We start from the raw sequence: 16886 nt of genomic DNA, 5'->3' as shown, positions 1-16886 counted from the left end.
CAGTAAAATCTCCCTTATAATGTAAACTGTTCTATCCACAACGATGCAGAGTCAACAACTGGTGCTATCTGTACGGAGGGATCTCCGTTCAGTTCCCTTTTGATGAGCACAGTCCTTCCTTCCGGTATCTGTCTCATCACCCAGTGACACCTGCTTTCTCTCTTTCAGATGTTCAGTGGTGTAATGGTTCATTTATCAATTCATTCAGTAGTTCAACAACCTTAGGTTTGGTACTGTGCTAAGGACTTGGTATGCAAGGATGGATAACCTAGTCTCTGCTCTTTAGGGACTCACAGTTTAGTAGGGGAGGTAGATGCATAAGAAAATAATTGTGATGCTAAGTAATAAATGAGATATGAAAGAAAAGGAAATACTCTTAGAGCACTGGACACAGAGACACAGCAATATTTCTGCCAAGGAGATCAAGAGAAACACAAAGAAGATGTCAATTCAGCTGGCCCTGGAAGAATGAATGTGACTTCTTCAGAGAGAGAAAGCAAAAGATAAAAGATCGTTTGAGTCAGCATGAGCAGAGGCCCAAAGGTGTGTCGGTACACGATGTTTGGGATATTGTGACATTACATCATGTCAAGTCTATCGCTGACTAAATATAGGCACATCTGTTTTGTACTTTATAATGAAACCATCTGTTCCCTGATACCCTACCTCAATTTTGATTGATTTTCGCCCTAGTTTAGTTTCTCAGTCAGATTTTTCAAACTGAGGGTTGTGAAATAAATTTAGCAGTTCTCCAGGAGCATTTCTTTTAAACTAAATGGCATAGAAAAAAACTAGAATAAAGCCAAATAGAAAAATATCAGAGTGCATTGACTTAGGGGGGGTAAGTCTTGCTTTGTGAAACTTGTTTTGGTTGTGTGTCTTTCTACGTGTCTGTTCCATAATGTATTTCTTATGGTGGGTCACAATAAAAAAAGTTCGAAACCCACTGCAGTAGTAATATTTTCTATTACTTTTCATTGCACTCATATTATATTGGTTATGATTAGACCTTGAGTCCAAATCAACCTTGGTTTTTAATGAAGTGACAAATGACACAGACTGACCTCATTTATAAGCCTGGCATCCAGGCAAGCATCTGTTTTACTGAACTCTAGTTACATTTTACCAGGTGAAATGATTCTAGCTTGGGAATGAAACCACCATTTACATTGTTTTAACATTATTTTTCTATTCTGAGTTCCAGACTACTAAATTAAAGACTGTATATAAAAATATAACCAATTAGTAGTCAGCTTCCTAAGAGACTGACTTCTTTTGTTATAGTCATTCATTTATTCAACAATTATTGAGTGCCCAATGGTACTCCAGATGCAAGAGATAACAGTGGTGCAAAAGAAAGACAAGGTTATCAAAACAAAAATATTTTATATTAAATGTTCATACTAAATTTGTGTTTCTTCCAATTAGCATGGAACAGATATTTTTATAAAAGATTTAGAAACAAACCACAAAAATATTTAATGAAGGAAAAATAAAAACCCAAGTCCAACTTAGACGAGGAAAATCACACAGTGTATATTGCATAGGATGTTTAACACTAGATGAGATACATGACATATTTCACGAAATGATTTTAATCTATCCCCTGTGTAAAAAGTAGAAGACATATGCTCATATATAACATACATTTTGTAAACATATGAGTCTTACGCAGTAGGGAATGAATATCTATACTACTGTGGTGTTGTACTTAGAAAGTTTAAAGTTTTCCATTGAGAGTAAAGCAATAGATTTTTTTAAGTTACATACCAAACTGAGAGTAAACCTTGAACTTTTCACATAAACTTTCTCTCATTTAATTTATTCTTTGTAGTTTTATATATAAATGGTGATGAAAAGTAATAGCATTTGCTTTTTATCCCTAGCAGTATTTATAATTACCATACTAGGACTTATAAAATCTATTTTGTTTGCTTTGTGACATTTAAAAATTTTTATTTCAATATATTTCAGTTGAAGGCCTGTACTATGGGCCAAGATTCTAGGTAGGGAAAGATAAACATATTTTATATTACTGATAAAATATTTCAATAAAATGTAAATAAGTGTTTTCACTTATTCCATTGCTTCATATATTTCTCCAGCCCCATCTGCATGTCTTCATACTGCTTTCTGTGTCATTATTCTCACTTGCTTCTAAGGCCATCACTTGCCATCTTTAACTGCTCTTTTGAAGCTATTTGGGAATATAAGAATGTCTTGGTCAACTTTGGAAATTTATTTTACTTTAACCCGTTGTCTATTTCCATGTTTTTAAACTTATTTCAAAGGGTCCTCTAATCTCCATCATCTGTTGAATGTTTGTCCCAGTTTCAGAATAAGCGAGTATACATTGTTTCCCTGAGGGAAGGAGGGGTGGGAGGGAGAGGAGGCTTATTTAAACCTATATGATTTTTCTAGAGAAAAGGTAGAGTTCATATTTGAGACAATGTTGAAGGTTTAGAATGCCTGAAACACATGGCAATCCAGAAACTTTCGTATTTAGACATTTGCCCCGTCGGATAAGGTGCTGCTTCCCCCACCTTCACATCAGGGGGTTATAGTGGAGTCAGCTGGACTATGGTTTCCTGAGACGAACATGCTTAGGTTGAGATCAAGGCAAGAAAACTCTTGGACAAAATGGTTGTTTGACAAATATATCAGTGACTGATCAGAATACACAGATAGAAATTTTATTTTGAAAAATACAAAATAAAAATCAAATGGGAATTATTTAGAAATGCTGAAAAGAAATTTAAGTGAAAATACTATTTGATGGCTCTTCAGAAATCTTTTATGTTACTTCTCTTTTGTCACCAAAAGAATATTCATCACAACTCTTAGATGCTAAGAGAGAAAATGCATTGTGTCTCCTGGTATTTTCCTTTTGACTCTTGCTTAAAGGACAGAAGATTTGATATAATGCAAAAACTAAAACTAAAAATACCTGGAAGAGACCTGAGAGGGAGTAATCCGGAAAGATCATGCGTTCCCAATACCTTCATAAGCCTTCTTATTGGCCCAAACTGGGTTTAGTATTGTCCCCGAGTCAACAAAAATATTGCCTCACACTTTACTTTTTATAATATCAATATTAAACAAAGTGACAAGAATATTTAAATCTGGAAAGGAAGAGCATCTAAGATTTTCAAAATCCAAGGTGTTAGATTTTTTGAACTCTTAGCATATACTCTGAGGATACTTAATGTTTATTAACTGATGATGTTTTGATCATAAAAAATTATCAAGGATGTTTGACTTTTTACTTAAATTGTACAGGTTCAGAAACCCAAAATACTTTGTTGGGGCCCTAGGAATACTCAGATCTGGTTAAATTTTGAGAAATTTTACTATTCTGAATCATTTATGCAAATTCATTGGTAACCTGTTCTGTATGTTCGCTGTTGTTAATGTATATCCAAGCAGGAATAGAGGCCTTTTTATAATGCTGTTTCTCCTTAGAATGAGGAATGGCTCTTTTTCCTTTCTTCTGGGAAGCCAAGGAGGAATATGGAGCTGACAGCTGCAACACCAAATTGAACTAAAACAAGAAGCTCGGAGTTCAATGCCACCAAACTTTTCAATCTGTTTTCTCCCCTTCATCGTTATTTGCACTGCTACCACAAGCAATAACGGATGCAGTTTCTAGATGTTTTAGAACAAATAATTATTTCCAGATGAAAGCAATAATAAATGCAAAATGCGTTTTTTCAGTTATATCTAAAATTATCCACATGATGTTGCTCCTGTGGATCTACAGGTAGTTTCCAATTTGGGGGAAGTGAGGAAGGGGGTGCGGGGTATAACTCACCATTTTAAAAATGGTGTCCCAAAGAGGATCGGAATACCTGTGCCTCTGTCATCATATGCACTGGATGGAAATGTACCTGAAACTGATGAACATGAAAACAAAACGTCAACAAGAACGCGCCGATACTTTCATCTACGCTCTGCGGACAGTGGTAACCTGAGGCGCTGAGGACGCTCAGTAAGAGGTCACATGTGTATTAGAGATGAAGCAGACACTTGAACATCTGTCCGCTTCATGGGAAGCCTTTTCATCTCAGAAGACATGTACTAATAAGCAACAGTTGGAGAAAATTGTCTAAGACACTCAACATAATGCTGAGCTGAGGCTGAGAGGACAGTGGATTTGTATTTCCTTTAGTAAAGAGAAAACAGCCGTGAGTGCAGCCTCTTCTAAAATCTGATATTTAAAGAGAATTGTAACAAATCAAATTGCTCAATTTGGAACGAAGAGTGGCCGAAGTTACTGGAAAGCTCATGCATCTGAGTCTGCAAAAACGCTGGCCAGGAAAGCAAAACTTTTCCAACACCCAATTTTAATATTGTGCTAAAGCCATTGACTCTGTTAAAACCCGGGAGTTAAATACGATCCCCTCCCCACCCCCCGCCCTTTCTCTCTTAGGTTAGCGTTTGGGGGACAAGGAGGGAGCTGGAGCTTGGCCCCAAGCTCGGAATTGCTGCCAAGGGCTTGTAATACAATCTCTCCCCGTTTGAAGGGTAAATCAGTGTGAATTGCGTTCGCTGTCCACGAGAAAAAGTAAGCGTTTTACTTCCGCCCGGTCTATGTGGACTGATGAAATGTAGGAAATCTATTTCTGGCAGGGGGGAGAAATCGTTTTCCCAAACAGCACCGAGAGAGGAGCCATCAGCGAAGTATGAAGAGGGCCAGTGCGGCTGCAGCTGCCGCCGCCGCCGGGCCGCTGGGGTGCGGAGCGCGGCCGCCGCGGGCCCTGCGCCGGGAGGGGGCCGACCCCGAGACGCCGCGGGAGGCCCGCGCCGAGCCCCGCCGCCCCTGAGAGCCGCAGCCAGCTCGGGACGCGCGGTGAGCAGCGGCCGGCCCGTCGCCCGCGCGGCAGCGCGCCCTGCGCCCGGGGGAGCCCGGCGGCGGGGGAGGGGCGGCCGCGAAGGATGCCTCGGGGTCGCGGCTGGGCAGGGCGCAGAGCGGCGGACGGTGGGGCGGCTCGGGCGCCGAGGGGGTGGTCGCTGCGGTGGGGGACTCTCCGATTGCCCGGAAACAACCATGTGTTCCTCATCCTATTGTGGAACAGCCCGAATGACCGCCGCGCGAAAAGCCCGCTGGGGCGGCTCAGCCAACCAGGGACAGAAGAGAGGATTTCTAATTAGCGCATCGATTATGAATGTGTGCGGATGCCCTCGTGCACAGGGACCTCTGGTGCATGCTCAGCGTCGTGCGTTATTGGGGAGAGGGGATGGTGTCAAGGGTTTGATCTTGAATGCTTTAGTTGAGCGAAGGAGGCCGGGATGGGAGGAAGGAGCGCGACATGTGTGATCTGGAGTAATACTCGCTGTTTTCGACTGATGAGTTTGACAGAGTTGAGCTTTTTTACGTGCATAAACAAGTGCTAGCCTATGAATCAACCTCCTTTGGGAAGATTTTACATAGTATTGTTCTTTTAGTCTAAAGAGCAAGGTTTTGGAATCTGAAATTGGTGAGCAGAGGAGCCAGCTGTGCTTTGGAGGCATTAATTATTTTGGCAAAATTAAATTCTTTTAGCCCAGTAGGTAAATTGCCCTTCACCTAGCCCAGACATGCAAAGATCTGCTGTCTCCAATGGGGAGAGAGCCAAACCAGGGGTTAAGAGATTCTGTTTTCTACATTCCAGCACAATTGGGAGTGGGGGTGGATTATTCACTGTTTTCCCCCAGTTAACCTTTCGGAAATCAAAACCTTTACGCTCCCCACCTTCTTCATTTTCATCCTCTCACCTCCTTCATCTTCCTCCTCTTAGAGTGAAGAGTTTGCACAACTTTGCTGTCCCTCTGTAAGCCCCTCGCTCTCCCCAAGAACCCTCTCCAACAAAGCTGGATCAACTGTATATGGGAGATCTTATGCGGAGGAAATAAGATCTGCTTGTGCACAGGAACACCCATTTGGCCTCCTAGTGTTAAAATAAAGGCTCAGACCGGTCGGATGTGCCAGCCAGGCAGAGGAAGTCCACCTTTCCTCCCCACCTGTCCCCTGAGATTCACACAGGCAAGGCTGAGAACAAGCCCTGCGCTCATTGCTTTTTCCCCCAACCTCTTAGCAGTGTGGACACTGATTAACTACAGCTGGGATCTAGCTTGCCCAGCCAGTCTTTGAAATCAATCAATGAGTTCCTTCTCGAGGAATGCTCCCCCCTAACCGCGGAGGACGAGGTGGTGGCTGTGGTGGTCCTCTCCAGCATGGGCGTCCTGGTTCTGACTGCGTAAGTGAAGGTAAGGGGCAGACATCTGAGGCATGGGCCAGGCAGCGCTGCAATGAGCATTGCGGTCTTTGCACGTGGCTCCCGGAGTGGGCTCTGAAACAGAAAGGTAGCTTGGGTTTCAGCCTGTATGCCACTAAACTTTGGGCTTATTTCTTCACTTGATTGCTAAACACCATACTTTTGCAATGTGAATTGTGCTTTATTGGGAAATAAAGTCACATGGCAAAACTTATTTCACTGGTGTGAAAGGTCATGTGATTGCCACTGAGTTATCTAGTATCTTGGTAAGAAATCTTAAGCTTGAAGGTATAGTGAAATGGCAGGTCTTATATTAATACTAAGTATATTATGCATAGTTCTAGAATTTTGCTGCAAGGCTGCATTATAGACTTTTGCAGCCTTCGGAAGGCCAAAGTTACCTTGTTTGAAACCAAACAGTGAGGTGCTAACAATCTGTTTGCTGAGGGAGTTTGTTAAAACCGCAGTTGATGTTAAGGTTATTTTGGCATCTTCCTGGTTTTAATATGTAGGCACAAAGAGGATCCCACTGATTCTTTTCATTTCTCCTGAGCAAATAGCAAGGTTTTCCACTCAGTGTTTTCAGACTAGAGAAGAACTGGAGTAAAGGTGGAAAATCTCTCCTGTCAAAATGAGTACGATGCTTGTGTAATTTTTCTGTCCTAAGTGTTTTCAGGGTCAATTCAATTGAGGTTTTGCTAACGTTCTCCCTTTACATGAGATTATATATATATGTATATATTTTTCAACAGACAGAACTCTGCAAACTTTTAACTGCATTAGAGTTCAGTAAAACAGAAACCTTTGTGTTACAAACAACACAAAAACGTCCAAAATTTTCTCCTGAATTAAGTTTTGCTTAATCAGCTTGGATGAAATTTTGATGTAAGTCCTTAAATATTCTAATTGATTAATGACTCTCGGATGGTTTCCTATTCAAATTATATCTCAAGTTAATCTGGGAGGCATCCAAAAACCTATGCTAAACTGTTTGGAAGAATAGTTTAGTAGAATTAAAAGGAACTTGAAAAAAATCTTGAATGCCATGAAAATATAAGGAATCAGTTCCCACTGTGTCTTAATGTTTTGGTCATGATTTGAGAAGGAATTATTATTGTAGGTATATCATTATTTGGTTCAAGACAAATCATCATGGGGTTCCAGGAAAAGAAAGAGATTCTTGGAAGGGAGTTAACATTACTTGAGACGGGGCACCAGGAGCATTGAGGAGGGTGCTTCCAATGACTCTGTGGTTCCATAGCCTTGGTACTTTGGGCAAAACATCTGAGGCCTCCAATCCCTTATTAGTAACCAGGAATTTGACTAGGTAAATCTTCTAAGCTCCATTTGAGTTTAAAGATTTTATTACATCATTACAAAAACTGGTAATGAGTGTTATTTTGCCCTTAGGCTTGATGTTTTTTATTTGTAAACAAGTTGCTCCCCTTAGCCAGAAGTGGAGCTCCATTTACAAGATCTAGAAATACCTTCATGATTAATTTTGAACTTTATTTTCTGATTAGACCCTTAGGATAAGATTTTGCGTTAGAGACATTGGTTGGGAATACATAGCTTTGAAGGGACATTATTGATTGGCCAAAATGACTCATGTAGGAGTAAAGAATGCGGAATGGTGGAAGAGCCATCTACAGCCATCCTTGGTTGGTAATTCTTGGAGTCTGACTTGAAAGATAGCATTTTCTTTCTCCAGATTTTGGAAGAGTGTTAGGCTTGGGTCTTTTTTTTTTTTTTAATTTTAAGAGATAGTGTTATTGGCTTATAAACTTTGTTTCTCATTGTTTCACACCCATAACACACAAAACTGACCAGATAGAGATGAGGTCAGTGCTGCAGATGAGAATAAAATTGGCTTTTTGGGATGAGACCCTTGATGGTGGGTTCATTAGCGCTTTTTCTTTTACTGGCCACAGTTAAGGAGTGTGTGTGTGTGTGTGTGTGTGTGTGTGTGTGTGTGTGTTGGGGGGCGGTGTAGTGTTACCCTCTGACATTTGAGAGTTACTATAAGCATTCACTTAATAGCTTATTAAGTCTTTAATTGGTGCCAAAAATGAAGTATAATTTGTTACCAAAGCTTGTTTTTAAAAGCACATGTAAACTACTCATTTTAGAGCTCAACGTTTCATTCGTCATCTTGGAGGCTTCATCCCTCTCAGTATGAAGAAAACTTTGGATATTTCATTATTTATGGCTTTATTTCATCAACACTTTTTTCTCATTTCTCTTCTTTATCCTTTGTCTTTTCTTAGCGGTTTAGAGGTCTACAAAACAATCCTATTTTTTTTTTACAGAATTGTTTTTCTTCTTAAAATAAGTCACTGGAAATCTTATTTTAGCATATCTCCTATGGCGATCATTTAGACTTAGCTAGTATTTATTGAATATAAAATGTATGCTGAACACTGGCACAAATACTTAATCTTCACAATTATATTTGAGATGTTAGCCTCCATCGTCCATACTGGAGAACTCAAGTACAAAGAGAAAAAGTCATATCACCAGAATAGAACAGCTACTAAATGGCTAGGGAGTGGAGCCAGCATTTGACTCCAGAACTTCTGATTCCAATTCTAATATTGTATCCATTTATCAGCCACCTTAGTGGAATCTCACAGTAGACAGTAGTGACATAATGTTTGTCATTTTATTCTTATTTTTCTTTCCTTCCAATTTATTTTCTATGCAATATTGCAATACGTTTTTTATAACATATCAGCAAAGTCTAGAGTGAGACCCGAAACCATCTTGGTCATAATCAAAGCACACCTCTAGGTGGCATGAAAGAATACTTTTTCTTCAGAGTCAAAACTATGATGTCTTCAACTGGGATTCTGGAGTAACAGACTAAACAGAGTTTTAAACATGTGATATTTTACTTACAAAGTCATTAATTTTTTTCTTCTTCCTCTGGGCTAGTTCAAGTCTCATCATATTCATAATGGTTATTCCAGAATCACTTCTACCATGGAAAGAAAGAAAAAGAGATACACACACATTCTTTAAAGAATTCTATATTAAGTTTCTGTGTGTTTTTCGCTTTAAGTTTTATTTTTCTGAATTCCAAATCCTGAGGGTTGACTGATCCATTTTTAGAGAGACCCACAAAGCTTGGAGAAGCCGTGGTTGAGAGGAGTCATAGAAGCATTGAATTCCTTACTCCTCTTTCCAAAGCCATTGGCTTTGCTTGGTACTCACCAAAGTTACTTGTCAAGCTTTTTAAACATTTAGATTATATGAATTTTAATAGTACCCTCTTTCAGTGTTCAGATATATTATTCAGAAAACTCTTTTCTTTCTCTCAAACTTAACTTTTTTCTTCAACTCTAGTGGATCATTAATCATTTCGTCCCCATCTTTAAAAGCCACCCCTTGGCATCTCTTGTGCTTTTTGAAAACTTTTGAATGAATTCAAAAGATCAGAAATGATCTTTTTATTATAGTTTGTTCTTTGTGTTCTGATTCAACTCGTGAAGATTGACTAAACATTTGTTGAAGATTATAAAAAGGTTACAATCTTGTAGTGATCTTTTTATCTGGGTAATATAAATTTATTTGATCTTGATTCACCCCAATTTAATCATTTCGATTGGAATCTACTTCACCATGGGATAATTCTTCCACCCTCCAAATTTTGATCCTGCTAGCTGGGTTGATGTCCAGGTTTCCTAGTTGTGTCTCCGCCATATCTAAATCCAAGACCTCTATGTAGTGACTTTCGGCTAAACCATAGAGTCATGCTGAGTTTGATGGTGATTTGAAATATGAAAAAAGAATCAGGAGAATTTGGATTGAAATCCTATTTTATTTCAAAACGGACTTAAACAGAGGCATCCCTATGCGTGGCAGTGACTGTAGGTGTCTATATATTTGGCATATGTTTAACTCCTCTTACATCCTAATTACCCACTAAGCTTGCTTTCTCCCACTTTTGCCTCCTGGGAAAATATAACTCTATTCTTATTTTTTTTTTCCCCTTTGTATATAATTTTAATTATATACAAAGTAGCATAACAAAAATTGCCTAATTATTCTTGTTTTCACTTAATGATCATCCGTTAATATTAGAAGATATAGTTTGAATTACATTTCTGGCAAAATACAGGACAGACTACATGAGAAATAAATGTGCCACTGTCAAGGAAAATAAAAACTTCACTGTTCCAAAGTATCGAGGGGAAGGCTTGTGTCCCTCTGGCTCATTGAAACTGTTACATGCCATTAGGCTTACTGTAAACTATCCCAGAATGAATTCTTTGCTGGACAATGAGCTTAAGAATCTGAGGTGTCTTCTTGCTTTTACAGAGCAAAATAGGACTCTGATGCTTAAATGGAAGTTGCAGAGCACATAATAGGATGTAGGTAAAGTTACTGAACTACCACTTCTCACTTTCAGGAAAGTAGTGGAGAGATTGTGTCTTGAGAAGAGGGGCATTTTAGAGGTAACCCTTTTAAGATTTCAATTAGTTATTTAAATGTATGAATCATGTGCTGTAATGTATTATTACTTAAATGTTTGTTTCTGAGGCTGGCTAGCCTATAGGAATCCTAACCAGCTACAGGCCGATGTTTTGTTTCCCTGCGACGGGAAATTTTTAAAAGAACTAGGGCAAAAATGTTTTAGGTTTCTGGCATTTACTCCCAGGTTTTGGATGAATAGGACTTTATGTGAATAATGTCATGATTAACAGTGAAAGGATAGATAATTGTGATGTTCTGGTTCCTATAGTGACAATTTAGTAACGTGACAAGGTGTGTTAAAAATATTTCACATTTGTGCTGATTGACTTTAGATAATTAGATATATAGAGAGTTATTAAAAATGTTTTCAAAGAAAATTTATGGTAATTTTTTGGAAAAAAAATTACTCCAAAGCATAATTGCTTTGGAAATGAAATTGCCCGTGCTTTTAAATTAGAATTAGAGTTTGAGATTAACTAGAAAGGAATGCTATGTAAAATTTCAAAGAATAAAACCAACAAGCGCATATATAACTTATCTTGGTAAGTTTAAAATACCATAAATATTGGAATATAGCTGAAAACCTCATTATATCATATAAACATTACTTCTTGCCAATTGCAAATATTTTTATTTTCATTTTCATTCAGTCGTAATGCATTTCATTATTTCATATGCCCTATTTGTATGCAGAAGGGACTCCTACACATTGGTAAACTTAGGATTTTGTAATCTTAGCTGCTTCAATATTACTTGTATAGTCTTAGGTCCAATAAATCATGTGTATGAAAGCGCTACCTTGAAGGCCGAGTATGTGTTCAAACATGTTTTCTACATTTTCATATTGTGCTATTCATAAGGTGATTAGGTTAATGAAATCATCTCTTATTTTGTAGATGTAAGGTAATTTAATTACTCTAAGGATGATTGTAAACAAAACCTGGTCCGTAAAACACAAAGTGGGAGGACGCAAAGTAAGACAGAAGAAGAACTTGTGGCAGTATTTATTAGAATTAGGGTGTAATTCTTGGGTTCTAATGTGGGTTCTTGATGAATCTGTTCTGTAAAATCTGTTGTTCTGGAAAGAGTAATGGTCTTAGAGTCTGAAGACCCCAGCTCCAGCCCGACTCCACCATGTTCTCGCTGTCAGATCTGGGTGAAGTCACTTACCCTCTCTGGGTTTTGTCTGCGTTAACTGCGAAGTGAGAGAAGTGTAGGAGGGGGTCCTTGAAAGCACCTCCTCCGGTCTCCCACTCAGTTCTCTAAATTGTGAGTCTGTGATTGCTTAGCTATCTGCAAAGAACCAAGTGCCCGGCTTCATCTTATCGGTGATAGTTTTAAGAGTAGAGACTGTATGTTTACAATGAACTGTGCAAATACTGTCATTGCTAGCACTTAGTCCTAAAATTCTGTGGAAATCTTTGGTTTCAAACATTAACCTAAACAATGGGAGTTTACAATTTGGATACTAAAATTTTAGTCAACCATGTTTCATTGCTTTTGAATAAGTGGAATTTCTTGCCTTAGACGCTGCCTTTTTCCAAGTAAGCCTAGAGCTTCCTGTTTGATTTTTCTCTTTGACCTTTGATTGCTGCTGTGTCCTACACGTGGTTGGTCAAAAGTGATAGGACTGGTACAGATGAAGCAAATAGTGTTTCATGGAGTTTAATAATTAATATCTTGACCTGTCATCAAAATGTCCATGGATCCGGTTCCTTACTGTGTCATTGGCAGCAAGATTTTAACAAGAGAAGTCTGTATATAAAACGCAATTGTTCTTTTGTTTCCCAAACAGATATTACAAGTGGATAAATAATGTGCACTGCTCTGAGCCCAAAGGTACGCAGTGGACCTGGCCTCTCTGATATGCATCAGTATAGCCAGTGGCTGGCCAGCAGACATGAAGCTAATTTGCTACCGATGAAAGAAGATCTGGCCTTGTGGTTAACCAATCTATTAGGTAAGGTTATAAGATCTCATTTTGTGAGCAAAGATAACAGGTTTGTTTCTTTTCCCCCTCATGTGGTGTCCTTCACCTAAGCATGTGACAGCCCTTGGAAAGAAAGACTTTCATTATTTGGATTTTGCATCTGGGAAACCTGAAGCATGTGGAAAATCTAAATGAATTTCCCAATGTCTCTCACATTAACTGTGCTTAGTAATTCCAATATCACGCACTGAAATGTGGAAATTTGTGGTCACATTGCTTATTTCATCTATATGCTGATCTGATTTATTTTTTACTTTTCTTTCGTGCAACTGACCAATTTGGCCTATTCTTTTGACATTGCACCCAGGCCATAGTCTGTGAAATCTTGACTTCTAAAACCAAACTTCTCCACCCTACTTTCATAGCATGGCTTCTAAAACTGCTGAGTACCCAGCTGCAGAACAAAAACACCTCTCCTTTGTCCAAATGAGCTGACTAGAGTCACCCAACCTTGAACTAAATTTTTTTTTTCATTTCACTTTTGTTTTTAAGTACTCTTCCAAAAGGATTGTCTTCGAGAAAAATGCTTTCTCCTGCTGAGGCTGTCTCTTTTTTTGTTTCTATTGTGCTGGCATAGTCATAGGATAAAATTCCAACCATGTGCAAAATGGAGTCACACATTTAAGGGATCATCACATATAGCAACACTATTTCCTCCAATAGTTTTTCAGAGAATAAAATTGATTTTAAGACCCAAGGCAAGGACCCTCAGAGAGTTTATAGGATATAAGATTTGAATACTCAGTAAACATCAAATTTATCTGGTGCTTTATCATTTGCAAAAGGGGTTTCACCAACATTTCTTTGTTATTTAAAGAATCTTTCAGGGGAAGTGTTGTCTTCACTTTATAGCTGATGAAACTGGAGAGCTTCGTGAGAAGCACCCTGTCCAACCGAAATTTTAGCAAAGTTTTAGCGAGGTTTGGCAGGGTTTTTTCACATTTTAGCAACATTTTCCTTTTGCTCACTATGGCTCTGGATTTTTACATTGCTTTTGTCTTTTTTTTTTCTAACTTTTGTTATTCCTTTTTCCTCACTGTGTGCACACTATTTTGACAACTCTACAGAGTCTAACCAGGGCTACCGCCTATGGGTGTGCAGGTGGTACCCTTCACAAGGGTGCCCGGCTGAAGGCTAAGGGCAGAAATGTCGGAGGCACAGCCCAGAAGCCCCTTCACCACACCGTGGAGCTGTGTCCATGAGAAGGAAGGGGGTCCCCCCTTTTAGTAATTCGTCCATGCAAAAGAGCAGCTTTGTCTTCGTCACGTAGAGGGAGTCAGTTTAGCCTACACAGATGTGTTTCCTTCTTTTTTGTCCTTCTGGGGTTTGCTAATGATTGTTACATTAGTAATTTGTTATTAACTTTGAGCTGTCTTCAGATATGGGCGCTCACAAGTATGGCAGTAGAGAAGTTAAGAACACAGACTTGAAACAGACTGCCTTGTTTGAACCCCAGATCTGCCACTTAACAGCAATATGATCTTGGGCAAGTTATTTAACCTCTCTGTGTCTCAGTTTCCTCATCTGTAATACAGTGGTGATAATAGTAACATCTACCTTGTATATATATGTTGTATCTGTGATACTGGGCAAGTGTCTTAATGCACCGTGCCTCCGTTTCGCCATCTGTAGAATAAGTATAATACTCGTACTAACGTCATAGGATTGTTGGAGATTTTGAATGAGGTCATCGCCTTTAGAACATGGTCTGGCACACAGTAATCAACTGGCTATAGTGAATCCTAGCTATCGTGATGATTGTATTCCAGACTCGGTCGGCTAGGTCCTGGAGGATGGAGTGGTGATTAAGAATAGACAGAGTGCCTCTTCTTATGGAGCTCAGGGTAGATTGAAAAAGAAACATTAAATAAATAATTGAATAAATAATTCATTAATTGGACTTGTTATAAACACTAAAAGATATAGTTTGCAATAAGAATGTAAAAACGAGGAGGTGGGAATGGGACAAAGGATCAGAGGACTTGTGGAAATCCTCTTTGAAGAGTCTTATATTTAAACTGAGCACTGAAGAATAATTAATAGCTGGCCAGACAAAGCATGGGAGAAGAACCTGGGTGGAGGGAATGGTGTGTGCCGAGATAAGAAGGAGGTCGCTACATTGGAAGAACTGAACAAAGGCTGATATCAACAGCACAGAATCAAGAGGGGGAGAGTTTCATGAGATTTGTTGGGCTGGATCATATACTGCTTTGAAGCTCATGTAAAGGAGCTTCTAACTTATTATATGATTGATGAGGAGCCATTGAGATGTTCTAAGCAGGGGAAGACTGTGATTAATTAGAGTATAGCTGGATTATACGGGCATGTTCCAAGGTCCCATGATTTGTCATCAAAGGTATTTTATTTGGTGAATGTGATCCTTTACAAAGCAGCTTGATCAGTGTGAGCAGCCCGAGACAGCCTCAAAGAATAGAGAGTCAGTGTGTTTGTAATGGAAAGATCCTTGGACCAAAAGTCGGGATACCTGGCTCCTAACTGGGCGTCAGGAGACCTGGCTTTGGGTTCTGGCTCTGCCACTCGGTAGGAAACTTGCCCAAAGTAACTCAGCTATCTTTTCTGGGCTCGGTGTCCTCAACCATAAAATGAAGGGGTTGGAGTAGATGATCTCTAATGTCCTTTCCAGTTCTAAAAGTCTAAGTTTCCAAGAAATCCATCTCTTGAGACCCAGTTTGAGATCATCAATATGCATAAACAAGGAGAAAACAATTTACATAAATGAATAATCTTTCTTTTAAAGAATAAGAAGACGTATTTTTTAATGTCAGGAGCTCGAAATATGAATGCAACTGATGGCTTCTGAAATTTCCTCAGAAAAGGAATCTTAAAACAATCTCAAGATACAGTAAAGTACCACCTTGAGTTGACTTGAATTCATATGTGGACAGATAATGGACTTCAAGTGAATATCCTCATGGTAACTTGGAAAGTAGACCAAATCTTGAGGTTATTTAAAGTGGTAAACCATTTGGAGGGAAGAAAGTACATTTTGTACTAGAATGGTGATAGTAAGAAGGGGAGGAAAAATGTATGGCTATGTTAGAAGATATTTTTATTACACATAGCAGATACATTTAGTATTCACATATTTTGGAAATGGAGTCATTAAATTCTGAAATTATTTATTTCTGGCTATTTTGTTACCTCAAAATAATTGTTACCTCAAATTTTTAGACTAACTAACTACTCTATTTTGTTTGTAAATTTGTATTATGTGTCTCTCTGTCAGTTCTTGTTTTTTAACTACTTGGAAGTTACAGCTATCTTGAAAGTAGTTTCAAAGTTGATCCTGTCTCCATATAAATATCTGAATTTTTTGATGAGGTAGAAATTCACATACTAAATTAAGGCTTTCAATTAGATTTTGCCATTGTGATGTGGATCTTACTTGTGGAAAGATTTTCTACTTCTTTCTGGTAATACTTATCTAAAATGTGACTTTTTCCCTTTTATGCCTTCCAAAAGGAGTGTTAATCGGGGGCTGACCTGGTGGCATAGTGGTTAAGTTCATGCGTTCCACTTTGGCGGTCCGGGGTTCGCCAGTTCAGATTGGGTATGGACCTAGCACCGCTCATCAAACCATGCTGTGGTGGCATCCCACATATAGCAGAGGAATATTGGCATGGATCTTAGCTCATTGACAATCTTCCTCAAGCAAAAAGAGGAAGATTGGCCATAGATCTTAGTTCAGGGCCAACCTTCCTCGTACACAAAAAAAGGAGTATTAATGATATTCTAAATTCAGATATTTCTGGTCCTACATATAAAATGTCATTTGAAAGATGTAGTTTCTTAAAGAACACTCAATTCATAGTCAGATTTTTTGGTGGATAAAAATTGATAGAGAAGAAAATTATTTCATTGGTTCATAGACCAATATTTACATTTATGCCACATTTGTAGGTATAATACTGTAATTTTCAGTTACTGCATACTTATTCAGTAACAATAATAAATACCACTTTAGATTCCTAGGCATAGAATTAAAGCAGCAATAGCAAATTTTTAGACTAACTAAAGTATATATAGTAGAATATAAATTGTCAGCTATCTTGTGATAAGTTAATTTGTTAAGATGAATAAATAGTGTGGTAGCTGGGATTTATTTACGGGGTAGCATACCAGTCTGATTCATGAGAGGATCATCG

The 16886-nt window shown here is 38.6% G+C and overlaps 1 protein-coding gene across 4 annotated transcripts in view; it reads left to right on the top strand.

The window, feature by feature from the left end:
* The first annotated feature begins 4463 nt into the window (after positions 1-4463).
* Positions 4464-16886, top strand: part of GAS2 (growth arrest specific 2) — a 126607-nt gene continuing 114184 nt past the window's right edge. The window contains exons 1-2 of one of the 4 annotated variants that reach the window (XM_046638498.1): positions 4464-4564; positions 12526-12690. In XM_046638498.1, the coding sequence (XP_046494454.1) occupies positions 12546-12690 (145 nt within the window). In that variant the 5' untranslated portion in view covers positions 4464-4564; positions 12526-12545. Of the gene's footprint in view, positions 4565-4675; positions 4850-6146; positions 6247-12525; positions 12691-16886 lie in introns of those variants that run through there. The other 3 variants (XM_046638500.1, XM_046638497.1, XM_046638499.1) reach the window with 3 other exon arrangements.

The sequence above is a fragment of the Equus quagga genome, chromosome 14, assembly GCF_021613505.1.
Source record: "Equus quagga isolate Etosha38 chromosome 14, UCLA_HA_Equagga_1.0, whole genome shotgun sequence".
NCBI lineage: Eukaryota > Metazoa > Chordata > Mammalia > Perissodactyla > Equidae > Equus > Equus quagga.
This window is presented reverse-complemented; position numbering and strand designations above follow the sequence as displayed.